General features: G+C 41.5%; 4 protein-coding genes across 6 annotated transcripts in view; 2 read left to right on the top strand and 2 right to left on the bottom strand.

Annotated features, from left to right (window-relative positions):
• LOC309700493 (uncharacterized protein) overlaps positions 1 to 13,133 on the bottom strand; it is a 2,098,293-nt gene that overhangs the window by 748,019 nt on the left and 1,337,141 nt on the right. The window lies entirely within an intron of this gene.
• The window catches only part of LOC309700537 (protein NLRC3-like), a 113,762-nt gene that overhangs the window by 42,742 nt on the left and 57,887 nt on the right, over positions 1 to 13,133 (bottom strand). The gene's annotated exons all lie outside the window — the stretch shown is intronic.
• Positions 7,628 to 12,057, top strand: LOC309701140 (uncharacterized protein). Of its 3 annotated transcripts, XM_082525157.1 has the most exons (9): positions 7,628 to 8,130; positions 8,220 to 8,307; positions 9,382 to 9,473; positions 9,942 to 10,010; positions 10,662 to 10,761; positions 10,985 to 11,216; positions 11,314 to 11,492; positions 11,589 to 11,682; positions 11,996 to 12,057. In XM_082525157.1, exons 1-7 carry the CDS (start codon positions 8,110 to 8,112, stop codon positions 11,369 to 11,371), a joined length of 660 nt encoding a protein of 219 aa, XP_082381283.1. In that variant the 5' UTR covers positions 7,628 to 8,109; the 3' UTR covers positions 11,372 to 11,492; positions 11,589 to 11,682; positions 11,996 to 12,057. The 3 variants fall into 3 exon arrangements, 2 of the variants coding, with proteins under 2 accessions (XP_082381283.1, XP_082381284.1); XM_082525158.1 differs by lacking the exon at positions 9,942 to 10,010; XR_014274886.1 differs by lacking the exons at positions 10,662 to 10,761; positions 10,985 to 11,216 and adding an exon at positions 10,163 to 10,542 and having other exon boundaries at positions 7,628 to 8,307; positions 11,359 to 11,492.
• On the top strand, positions 12,068 to 13,129 carry LOC309701314 (uncharacterized protein). Its single transcript, XM_082525419.1, has 4 exons — positions 12,068 to 12,113; positions 12,188 to 12,279; positions 12,381 to 12,474; positions 12,836 to 13,129. The coding sequence occupies exons 1-4, from the start codon at positions 12,092 to 12,094 to the stop codon at positions 12,967 to 12,969; spliced, it is 342 nt and encodes a 113-aa protein (XP_082381545.1). The 5' UTR covers positions 12,068 to 12,091; the 3' UTR covers positions 12,970 to 13,129.

Genomic DNA, 13,133 nt, shown 5'->3' on the forward strand with positions numbered 1-13,133 from the left:
CAAACAATATACAAGTGGCGTGAAAAATGGAGGCTGCATTACCTTTCCAAAGCTTCCTTTCCCGATGGCCCGCAGTATCTGGAAGTGGTCAAAGTTCACTGTGGAGAAAATGAGAAGCAGTTAGTGAGAACGTGTCAGTTTGAGCTGAGCTATAAAACAGGGAACATGACATGTACAGCACTGTGCAAAAGTCTTGAGCCATCCCTCATTTGCTTCCAGGGATCCGGACTTCCCTGTAATCTTTAAAGTGGTATTAAGGAATAGCTCTCCAGGCTTTTTAAAGTGTTTCTGATTTTTAATCCAGGGCTTGTATTTGACCACTTTTTGTCTGTTAAGACCCTTCACACTAATCTCTGAAACATTCAAACATAAACAGACACCTAAGTCACGGAAAGGACCAGAAAACTTAACAAAGAACCAATTTTAAATTGTATCTTTACACATTTACTTGCAGCCTATTGCAAAAAAACAAAAGCCCACATCATTTGTTCTCACTTCTTTAGTTGAAGAATGCAGTTAATAACACCGTTAACACAGACTGACCTGGCAAAACACGAAAAAATAAGGGGGTGGTTCAAGACTTTTGCTCGGTACTGTATGAGAAATGGAAATGTGCACTTCACAATGTATCGCTGCACTTCGGCAGTACTGTGAAGATTAAATGTTTTTTCCTTCCCGATGCATGTGAAAGGTTAAGACTTACATCTCCAAATGTACTGGAACTGATTTGAACCAGAGGACTCAGCCACACTGTTACTATGTACTGCATAAACACGTTTACCGATGAAGGTAAATCAGACGCTGTCCTGACTGTGTGGCTAAATTTTGTGCTGAAAGCATCAAATCAATTGAATATGATTAACTTGCTATGAGAGGTTTTTACTCCAAGTGTGACTTTTTCTGGCTTCATACACCTTTCAGGGTCAAATTCAAGCACTTTGTGAGCACGTTTAATGTCCATTTTCAACATTTTCCAGCACATTACCATAAAAAGGATGCATATTTCACTTCGCATCACCTGAGTAAGACCACGTGAAAGGCCAAATTAATAATAAGTCTTCTCATCAGATATTGATGCTTCTTTCTTATGTGACACAAAAAACAGGAGGAGACAGATCTTTGCTTGTGTTGTTTTTTAAGTTCATTCATTCAAAACTAACTGTAAGACGCTTAACTACATTGCAGTCTGTGTTATTGTTGTAGACCTAATTATCACCTTTAAAGTGTTTGTGCTAATAACATCATGTAGAGTAAGACAGGCATAGAGAACAGCACTGACTGGGAGAGGCTTTGAACAGATGACATACTCAGATCAATTCAACACTTTAGACTTTAAAAATGCACAAGCGTCTTTCAAAAACCCATTTATTTAATCTATCATCATTGATATTATTATGTACAGTTATAATGTTCATCTCCCTTAAATAAACAGGCAGCCTTAAAGTGTGAAATAGTCACTTGTCTACTGTCTCAGTGGCTGATAGTGCCCCACAGGCCTCAATGTCAGCTTGAAGCCATTATGTTTCAATTGTTTAATGATAAACAGATTTTGAATGAAAGCGAGGAAACTTCGGTAGCACAAAAAAGTGCCTATTCTTTGTTCCCATATGGTTCAGTCATATTACCGTCATTTCCCCCTAAGCTGTTCCCAAAGACACCAGGTTAATACTTGAAAAGGCTGCAGCGATACACAAAAATATCATCAATATTCTGTTTACTTGGTGACAACGTCGCTTTTAGCCTTCAATCAGAAAGCCTGACGTTGGCTAGTTAAGCATCGGGCTAACGTTTAACGCTTTCACTTGAGGGAAGTAACTCGTATTACTGCTACTGCTGTGTAATCTTGGTTCAATTCACAGCATATTCTACAAGTTACCCTGCAATAACTAACTGTTAGAATAGCGCCACCGTATTGTATCGCACTGAGTGCACTTCAATCCTTTATCCCGCGAGTTTGCTAGCTAGCAAAATAATAATACCAATTTTAAACAAATAACATGTGTAACGTACACACTCGAGAAAATTATTTACTAGTACTTACGCAACTCCCCCGTTGTGAAAACGTACAAATCCTTCTTGTATTTTTCGTTTTCCAGCAAACACTCATTAAAACGGCCTCCAGGCACATTAGCGCACTCACCCCCGACTGATCAGGGAGGGGGTGAGGGGTCACACACTGAAACAGACTAACGTGCAGAGGTACAGCCCAGGCAGAGAAATGTTGCTTTTAGACTTTGCGACTCGTTTTATTTCTCTATCTGATAAGAAAACTATTCAATCAGATAGTTATTTGTGGTGAATGAAATACGGTTACAGTTTCAAGAAGTTTTAAGCACCAAATCCGAAATCCAAGCACTGCAATATTAAAATCCAATTCAATTTCTTCTTTGCTCCGAAATCTACGACATGACTATATACAGAAAAGCTTGACATGGTATGCAAAAAAAACCCGAAGACAATACAAATACAAATACATGAACAAAAACGGTTTTAACTGTCAGTTATGTCATTTTAAAATTTTCCAAAACTAACATTTTCTTTGATTGACTGATATTAAATTGATTAGGGTCAAGTTTAGTGTGAACAATATTACACAAACAAGCACGTGTGTGCGCATGCGCACATATGAGAATCCCTTCGATCGCTTCTCATATGTGCGCATGCGCACATATTAGAATCGCTTGTGACGCGGTAACTTTGCTTTGATCCTTTCTGACGTCATAACTTTGCTTTGATCCCAAAACCCATAAATAGGAGCGCTCACCTGTTACTTTATGCTTAACGGACGTTGACCTGCAGCAACTGAAACCCTTTCGAGAAGTTTTGAGAGCAATTTACGAGAGAAACCAAAACAAGTTCAGTTTTGTTTCTCACCAATCCACAGCGCAAACAGACACATTACACCATGTCAGCCAACCCATCCTTCGGCTCAGATGAGCTTGGAATATCTAAAGGGACCATTTTGGGAGATCACCACATGGTGGAGACTTTCCTTGGAGAAGGAAGCTTTGGTGTTGTAACGAAATGTCGCGATACAAAAAACAACAAAACGGTTGCTATTAAAGTCAACAAGAGCGACCCTGAAATTCTGCTCCAGGCAAAACTGGAAATTTTCATCCTGGAGCAGCTACGACGCTTGGATCCAGACAGGTGCAACATTGTCGAATGGAACGGCTATTTCCTCGATGGAGAGCGCATTTGCTTGAATTTCGAACTCCTCGACCAAAGCCTGTCAGACTACATAGGGGACCGGAATAACCAAGGTCTCCCAATGAGAGAAATCAGGCCAATTTTGCATCAGCTCGCAAATGCTCTGTTCCACCTGGGTTCTGTGGGAATAGTGCATGCTGACCTCAAACCTGTCAACATCATGGTTGTGAACCGCAGTGAGTCTCAAGTCAAAGTCAAACTCATAGACTTTGGCATCGCATGTAACACCTCTGCAGTGATTCCTGGTGACTGTGTGGGGACAATTGGTTATTGTGCACCTGAGATTATGCTTGGCACTCCATATGATGAAGCAATTGACATGTGGTCTCTGGGGCTGGTAGCTGTGGAGCTTGCTACAGGGGTGCCTCTCTATCCTGGGGAAGACGATTATGACGTTTTGAAATTCATAATTGAAACCCAGGGTCAGCTACCAGATCATCTTCTAGAGTCTGGCTTGTACACTGACAGCTATTTCATCGAGGATAACCACAACGAACAGCGCTGGACATTTAAGACCCCAGAACAATTTCAATACGAGACAGATTATCGATCCAAGGAAACTCGATCGATAAAACTTAAGTGTCTCGATGACCTCGAACAACTGCTGAAAGTTAGGCGAGGACTGGAAAATGGCCAAACATTATTTGTAAGGCTAATCAAAGAAATGTTGGCCTTGGATGCAAATCAGCGCATAACACCCTCGGAGGTTCTGAAGCATCCCTTTTTCGACCCTGGCCTCTCAAGGAGAACCCCCTGCACGGACATGAATAGTACAGGGGGAGAACTCCTTGTGCTCTCTCAGCAGCCTTCAAGCTGGAAAAGTCATGGATCGCAAAAATTCAGCTGCAGTTTCCAAAACTCAGTTGAATTTCCTCAAAAAAGAGACATCAACACCTCAGCCAACCCATCTGCCTCTGAAGATGCTCTTCAAATAACGAAAGGGACCATTTTAGGAGATCACCACGTGGTAGAGGCCTTCCTTGGAGAAGGAGGCTTTGGTTTGGTAACCAGATGTCGCGATACAAAAAACAACAAAACGGTTGCTATTAAAGTCAACAAGAGCGACCCTGAAATTCTGCTCCAGGCAAAACTGGAAATTTTCATCCTGGAGCAGCTACGACGCTTGGATCCAGACAGGTGCAACATTGTCGAATGGAACGGCTATTTCCTCGATGGAGAGCGCATTTGCTTGAATTTCGAACTCCTCGACCAAAGCCTGTGGGACTACATTGGGGACCGGAATAACCAAGGTCTCCCAATGAGAGAACTCGGGCCAATTTTGCATCAGCTCGCAAATGCTCTGTTCCACCTGGGTTCTGTGGGAATAGTGCATGCTGACCTCAAACCTGGAAACATCATGGTTGTGAACCGCAGTGAGTCTCCCGTCAAAGTCAAACTCATAGACTTTGGCATCGCATGTCCTGCTTCTGCAGTGATTCCTGGTGACCGTGTGGGGACAATTGGTTATTGTGCACCTGAGGTTATGCTTGGCATTCCATACGACAAAGCAATCGACATGTGGTCTCTGGGGCTGGTAGCTGTGGAGCTTGCTACAGGGGTGCCTCTCTATCCTGGGGAAGACGATTATGACGTTTTGAAATTCATAATTGAAACCCAGGGTCAGCTACCAGATCATCTTCTAGAGTCTGGCTTGTACACTGACAGCTATTTCATCGAGGATAACCACAACGAACAGCGCTGGACATTTAAGACCCAAGAACAATTTCAATACGAGACAGATTATCGATCCAAGGAAACTCGATATATAAAACTTAAGCGTCTCGATGACCTCGAACAACTGCTGAAGGTTAGGCGAGGACCGGAAAATGGCCAAACATTATTTGTAAGGCTAATCAAAGAAATGTTGGCCTTGGATGCAAATCAGCGCATAACACCCTCGGAGGTTCTGAAGCATCCCTTTTTCGACCCTGGCCTCTCAAGGAGAACCCCCTGCACTGACATGAATAGTACAGGGGGACAAAACCTTGTGCTCTCTCAGCAGCAATCATCGTTTGGGTGGCCAGAATTCTAGGGGAGCTAGAAATTCTTGTGGAAAAAAAGCCCAAAACAATAACATCAACAAAAACAACCAATGAATATGGTCTTAAACTTGGGCACAATTTGGCTTGAAATCCATCAACTAATCTCTCAATATTCAAAGCGGAACAGCAGACAACTTACCATCACATCAGTCCTTCAATCAGACCTACAACAAACATCTTCCTTCTCTCACCCCAACCGGTCGCAGCAGATGGCCGCCCCGACCTGAGCCTGGTTCTGCCGGAGGTTTCTTCCTGTAAAAAGGGAGTTTTTCCTTCCCACTGTCGCCAAAGTGCTTGCTCATAGGGGGTCATATGATTGTTGGGTTCTCTGTATGTACTATTGTAGGGTCTACCTTACAATAATACATACAGCCTTGAAGTGAGTGGTGATGTGATTTGCTGCTGAATGAATTGGGAACTAATTGGAAATCTGGATATTAATTAAATAAACCTGCTTTGAGCATCAATTAATTGTTGTTTGAAATTCTTTATAAATATATAAATATAGTGCCACTCTTCTACTGTTTAAATTGCAACTGTTTAAAACTGACTAATTTATTCATACACTTGAGCATAAACACACGCACAGTAAATGGCCTGTATTTGTACAGCGCTTTACTTAGTCCCCAAGGACCCCAGAGAGCTTTACACTACATTCAGTCATTCACACATTCACACACTGGTGATGGCAGCTACATTGTAGCCACAGCTGCCCTGGGGCGCACTGACAGAGGCGAGGCTGCCGGACACTGGCGCCACCGGGCCCTCTGACCACCACCAGTAGGCAACGGGTGAAGTGTCTTGCCCCGGGACACAACGACCGAGACTGTCGGAGGCGGGGCTCAATCTGGCAACCTTCCAATTACAGGATGAACTGCGAACTCTTGAGCCACGATTGCCCTATATACACATATACTTTTTCATGCTTACTGGTACAAATGCCTGTTACTAGAGTTAAATGCTATCAATGTATTCTCACAGTTATGGAACTGTACAAATGCATACAAAATAACGCTCACGTAAACATAACTGTGCACTAGTTTGCCCTTATTGCTGCAGTTTGTTTCAAGTTGTTCTCTCTCTCACACACACACACACACACACACACACACACACACACACACACACACACACACACACACACTATGTAGCGTTTCAGCAAGAAAATACCGCCCCTCCACCCCACAGTGACACCACCACCACTAGTCTGCACAGCTGACATGAGGCAGCATGGATCCATCCTTTCATGCTATTTATGCCAAATTCTGACCCGACCATCTGCATGTCAGAGCAGAAATCAAGACTCATCAGACCAGGCAACATTTATCCAATCTTCTCATGTCAAATTTTGAGAACTGTAGCTTCAATTTCCTGTTCTTAGCTGACCAAAACGCTCTTCTGCATTCTTTGGTTGCAACAAATGGTTGTATGAGCTACGGTTGCCTTCCTATCAGACATTTTTCTCTGACCGTTGACATCAATAAGGCAGTTTTTCCAAGAGAACTGCCTTTCACTGGATATTTTCTCATTTTTGTCACCGAAAAGGGTGTCTGTGTTACTTCTTGTCTTATATATATTGTCTCTGTTTTCCTCTGTCCTTTGTCAGTGTCTGTTCACCTACCCCTGTGTCTCCATATTCCCAGTGTTCAAGGTTTCCGAGTGTTTTCCCAGTTTAGGTTTTCATGGTTGGTTCTGTTTGCTACTCAGCCAGAATAAACAGCTCGCTCTTTTTAAAAGTAGGCTCCAGAATGGATGATGGCATGTTCGCATGTCTTTATGCAACACTGAGTGTGCTGAACTAAAGGTAGGCCTAGTTTCATTTTCATGGTCATTATTATCATGACAATGATTACGCCTTATTCTGATTATTTCTCCCTTTTGGAGATGTAACATTTACATGAGGGGTGTAGGAACATTTCCCCCTAAATATTTTTAGATAAATTTTTGTTGAAGTCACTGTTTTTGTCGTATTGATGATGCAGCTAGAATAAGTGCTTTTAAATAAAAGAATAACCATTCAAAGTGCTCAGTGGTGAAACTGTAACTCTTTCAGAGTTTGACAGCTGGACAAGTGATGCCGTATTTAAAGAAACATGAGATGAGTGCAGCATATTATCTGAACAGAGATCATTCAATGAGCAAGAATAAACACTGAAAGAGAAACACTTCACTGTTGATTATCATATGAAGTCTAATAAAAGCTGTTAATCTGTTAATATCCTGCTAATCTGCATACAGCAAATACAGAACATGCGACTTTAAAGCATCCAGCAAAGTGATAACTGTCCTCTGCCCACTAAGTAGTGACTCTACAAAAGATTATTTTCAATATCATCTTTATATTATATTTAGTTATTCTCCAGCGCAACAATGTAAGGAGCTCTGTGATTGGTTAGGAAAGGACAGACTGGCCACCTCGATTTTTCTTCACTGCACATTGATCCATAGCTTTGCTCTGTAAAGGCTAACAAAGTGCTTTTGCTTTACAAAGACATTCAGCGTCGGTATTCACTCTTTTAAAATGCCACTGAACACTGGAGTGAAATGGAGCCCTGATCCTCAGAGTTTTATTGTTGCTAACATTTCTTATAGATAGCACAGATAGTGCCCCACTGCAGTAATCACTCATGTCTAGATATTCCTGTTAAAAAGGAGTTTTTCCTCCCCACTGTAACATGGCAAACATAGCAAACGGATAATCCAGCTGAAGCTTCAGACAGCCGTCAGACAGTGAAACACTGCCATCTGCTGGACGCGAATAACACAGACGCTGCTTTGACGGGTGAGGGAGTTTCAACAAGTCTGCAACGACTCAAGCATCAAACTACAGAACTATTCTAGCGGACATGGTGCTCTAATGACTGCTTCATTAACGCAGGTCAGAAAGGATCAAACATATCAATAAATCATAAAACACAAAACGTCTCTTATTGCCCAGGGCTCAGGAAGTGAGTGTGTTCCTTATAGCCCAACACGTTCTCACTCCCAACTCGTCAAACGTGTGACGCATGGTCAGGCTCCCTCTGCTTCACTTATGGACCATATGGACCACCAGGTAAGACCATTTAAACGGACAGCATTTATAGAATGACTATTAAAAGTCAGCGAGTGTCAGTAATGTTAATGTGGTTATGTTAGTAATACACCGAGTGCTAATATAACAGCTTTAAGATGCATTTGTAGATGTTATTACGTGTTTTACCGTCTTTATGGTGCTAGCTTAAAGTTACGGTGTAAACGTTAGCTTATATTGGAGGAAAGCTGTTACTGTTTAAACGATGTTAGCACAGAAATATTAGCTTCTGTCATGACTGATGAAGTTACTAGTTAATAAAGTTTCCAGTAAAGTGTTTAATCGCAGCCACAGACTGACAGCAAATATCTCGATTAGCTTCAGTGCATCTGTAATAAATATGTGCAAGTTTCAGTGCTTCGTTTAAACTGTATGATACTTATACTGACCCAGGGTCAGTGTAAAATACAATCCTAGCTGTGTGAACAAAGCCTGGCTGCTTTAATCCTGCATGACAAACCTCAGGATGCAGGTTATTATTACTCTTTCCTGCTGGCACACCTGTCACACCTGAGAGTCAGCTAGAAACTCACAGTGACGTGGACATCATGCAAAGACTGCCAGACTCTGTAATACTGCAAATGATCAGTGACTCAGGTTATCACTAAACTTTAAACGGCACCTCTGTGTCTCTGTGTGCTGAACATCTAGGATTGAGTCAGGCTGCATTGACTGTGGGACTTTAATGTGTTAAAAGCAGGTTGAAGACGGCTCAGAAACATTTGAAGATTAAAATTTAGCATTATGGCTGCTGGTGGTTTGTAAAGCCTCTACTCAGCTGTATTTTTGTTACTAATTTATGTTTGTTGTTGTTTAACACAGATTTCAGAAGAGCAAATATGCTTAATAGTTTAACTAGATTTCATTTGTCAGTGTGGGACTGCTGAGTCACCTGAAGAACTCATTTCATTCATTCTCCACATGATGTTCATTTACAGAAATGTTTCACAGGAACTGATTTCTCCCAAAGGGTGAACTAGTGTGTTTCCATAGATTACCTCTGTATGAATGTACTTCTTAAATGAAGGCAAGTGTTTGTCCTTTTTTGTTCCTCAGGTACAGTACGTGATATCAAGGGCAGGCGGTCATCACTGGGGGTAGACAAGAAGCAGACGTACTTCCAAGAGGGAGCTGCAGTGAGGTCAGAGGTCAGAATCTGAAACAGCTCAGGTTTATATTTTAGAGGTTATAAAAAATCAAAATGTATTATTTAAAGAAACCTTTAAATAATAGTCATAATTATGATTATTATAAGAAATATCAAACATTTAAGTGGATTTTCTGTTACACATATCGTGTTAGCCCTGCAATAAACTGGCAGCCTGTCTTTGTCCTGTATCAGCTGGGATAGGCTTCATCCTCCTGCAACCCTGAATTGGATACATTGTATTCCAATTATGTAATCTGATCATTTACAAACTCAAGGTATCTAATCAAAATGTAAGTGATGCCGCCCTTGACAGACAGGGAGATTTTATTCCTCAAAGACCATCATCCAGTCGAAGTACTAGTTGCCACGTGGTCAGTGTTCTCACAACCATTGATTTTATCTCACAACTTGTTTTCACCAAAGAATTTCAGTAAGTAAATATTCTTCAATCTCTTTTTCCCCCCAGTGTCTGCAGATCTGCATCAGTGTCCACGTGAAGAACCTAGTTATGTTGCCAGTGTCAACCCAACAAAAGGTACTTTACCTTCTTGTATATATTGTGATTCCTTTACTTTTAGATTTGTTGTTATAGTTGAGTTAGGCAGGGCTTTTGTGCAGTCCTAAGAAACATACTGCCTAGAGTGTTTTTCACTTTGTGGAAGAGTTTCTTTATTTTTTTTCTGTTAGTGTGTGGAACTGAGGTGCTTCGTCAGGAGCTCCTTCAGTTGTTGGAGGATGGAGAAGAGGACGCAGCCATGACTTGTGAGACGTTGTCTGAGTCAGCTGCTACTCACTGGGCGATCAGAAACATGGTGTCCTTGCTAAAGTGGAAAGAGGCCAGGCCTTGTCTTATAGACAATATGTTAGCTACTCTGGATCCACAGTCACACCGTGTGTGTCAGTGTGGCAAACAAGTAGTTGTGAGGTGTCTGGACTGCCTGCCTCTTCCATTCCTTTGTGCTGACTGTGATATTGCAGTTCACACACGCTTTGTCCTGCACAGCAGAGAGGCAGTAACAGGAGGGTTTTTGCAGCCTTCATCAGAGTTTCACAATCCAATATGTACGGTTTTTAAGTCTTATGCATTTATTGCTATGTACTATGAGTGTGTGCTGTTATTGTATATTTATTGTGTATCATTTAATTTCCAATTCTTTTTATATATATTGTGTGTTTTTAATGTTAGTTCGGCTGTTGCCTGTGCAAAGACCAGACTGTGTGTGACTGCCCAGCAGGTAACGTTGAGGTTTCACCCGGTGCAATTGTGGCTCTTGTAACCATAAATGGTAAGTTGCTCTTTTGTCACACAGTACATACACAATAGATGTGTTTGCAGGTTTTATTGCAAATTGTACATTGCTACATTGTTTTGAATTACCCTCGGCCCGCAGTATATGTGGGCACCTGTCAAAGGTCATTTGGATTTACCAGACCGCTTTGAAAACAACATGGGAAAAAATGAATGTCTTTGTTGAGCCATGACTGGATTTCTCCTTATCCTTCCTAAAGGCCGTTATAACCTTGCACTGCCAGTGGTGAGCTGCACCAGCTGTGGCCTAATGTGGTCCCCCTCAGTTAAGGACTTCCAGGGTGGTGGATATTGGCCTGGCACCTTAAATTTCTGCACCCTGTTTTCAATGGATGTCTTTCAGTCTTTCTATGACATTAAGAAGCTGCAGCAGGGATGTCACTTAAGGCCTTTGTCAAAGTGCTGGATGAACGAACAGCCCATTTTGGAAGGGTGAGTTTCTAAATTTGTCAAGTTTAAGGAAATTGTGCAAATCAATGTTTATGATGACTGTCCGTGAATATTCTGTTGTTTGTCCTCTACTTAAAAGACTGGCCGAATATCAGCTGATGCCTTCAGCAAAAGTTTCTTGGAGTGGAGTGCTGTAAAGTTTGAGGTGGACAGGATGTGCAAGGAGCCATGCTTTAGCTGCCCTGCCTGCACTCCAGACATGCTCGCCGTCTCAGTTGATGGAAACTGCAAGCTTTATCACTTTCAATCAAATGCAAGGTACGTTATGCATTGTGTACATAAATCAAATATGGATTTGTACAAAAATTGTATTTTGATGTTTCTTTTCAAACAACTGTCACCGTGTTCGTTCAGCACTTCAGAGCAGGGGAACTTTGAAGGTGTCTTCATTGAGAAAGATGAGGAAGTTGCTGAGTTTGTGAAATACATCCAGAGACACACAAATGATGTAAGATACACATATATATCAGTGCTGTCAGCGTTAATCTTGTTAAAATGACGTTAACGCCATAACCATATACTCATACGTGTGTGTGTGTGTGTGGATACATATTTGGATGGGTGGATATTTATTTTGTTTTTCTCTTGGTGTTGTCGTAATACTATTTACTTGACTTTATCTTAATGTGTACTTCATTTGGAGTAGCTCACACTTGGATGTGCGAGGTATACTGCAGCTTGTAGTCTTGGATACGTTTAAGACATTTTGTTATAAGGTTGAATGAATTCAGCAGTCATGTATTGTGACCTCCTTTCTATAGATCAAATGGGGAGGTGCGTTTCAGGATGGGGCCGGTTCTACAGTTGGAGAAGAGGTGGCGCAAGTAAACAGTTTCCTGTCTAGGGCGGCCATCACAATGAAGTACATGTCTAAAGCAGGTGTGTGTCTGTGTGTGAGATTCCACTCAGTCTCCTGCTCATTCATTCTTATTTGTATACTAACTGAAATGCAGGGCGAACAGACATGCTGAGCCTCCTGGCTTTGGGCTGGAACAAAAGGAAAGTGGAACAACTGGGCCGCACTTTGAGCCAGAGATATCTAAAGGTCATTTTTTCAACACCCATTTTAATGTGTGTGGTAATGGGGGGGAAACACCAGTACTCTAAAAATGTCCATATGAATGACATTTATTAATGTATTCTTAGATCATAAGGATCTTTAGAGAACAAGTGGAGAGCCTGAATGCGAGCAGAAATGAGCTGGGTGTGGATGACGACACACTGCAGCAATGGGCTGAAGGTGAGTCTCAATATAATGCACTCGTGTATAACAACAGGACCCACCATGGCCTCATTAAAGAACTTAGAGTTAAGATCTTTCTGACAGTGTCAACAAACAATGAAAAATAAGCTTGTAAAAGCAGAATTGATGGCAGAGTTGTTGCGTTTGATCAAATTGGATTGGACCTGGGTTGAAGTGATGTCGTACTAGTTGGTTTAATAAAGCTGAACACCAACATACTTGTTATCTCATGATAATGCAGCACATGAAGGCTCCAAATGTCTTATAATGAATATCATCAAGTCAGTGATTACAGAGTCCACTGTAGTTTGGTGACTGTTACTCATCCTGTGTTCTGATTAATATTCCTCTCACTTAGAAACGGATCAAACTGATGGCAGCCTTGGAGCGTTGCAGGCACGAGTAGAGGAGCTTGTCGTCATCATCAGAGTGCGAACACAAAGTCTTTACAGACAAAATGGTGTCACAGTTTCTTTGAAACGGACCGTTTGATGCTCAGTTTGTACAGCTTGTACAGCTACTTTGTAAACAGAATAAAATCAGATCCAGGTTTGTTTAAGCTGGATGTGATTTGTTCTAGCAAACGAATTGATGAGTGTAGATTAAAATGTAAATATATGCATTATGTGAAGGTGTTCCTTTTTATGATTATTTAC

The sequence above is a fragment of the Aulonocara stuartgranti genome (genome assembly GCF_965226115.1).
Source record: "Aulonocara stuartgranti genome assembly, chromosome: 3".
Lineage (NCBI taxonomy): Eukaryota > Metazoa > Chordata > Actinopteri > Cichliformes > Cichlidae > Aulonocara > Aulonocara stuartgranti.

Coding starts and splice junctions, on each gene's coding strand:
- LOC309701140 (XM_082525157.1), top strand. CDS start 8,110: ATGACTGCTTCATTAACGCAG. Junction 8,131..8,219: donor TGACTGCTTCATTAACGCAG/GTCAGAAAGGAT, acceptor TGTTCCTTATAG/CCCAACACGTTCTCACTCCC. Junction 11,217..11,313: donor GAACAGCCCATTTTGGAAGG/GTGAGTTTCTAA, acceptor TCTACTTAAAAG/ACTGGCCGAATATCAGCTGA.
- LOC309701314 (XM_082525419.1), top strand. CDS start 12,092: ATGAAGTACATGTCTAAAGCAG. Junction 12,114..12,187: donor GAAGTACATGTCTAAAGCAG/GTGTGTGTCTGT, acceptor ACTGAAATGCAG/GGCGAACAGACATGCTGAGC. Junction 12,475..12,835: donor ACTGCAGCAATGGGCTGAAG/GTGAGTCTCAAT, acceptor CCTCTCACTTAG/AAACGGATCAAACTGATGGC.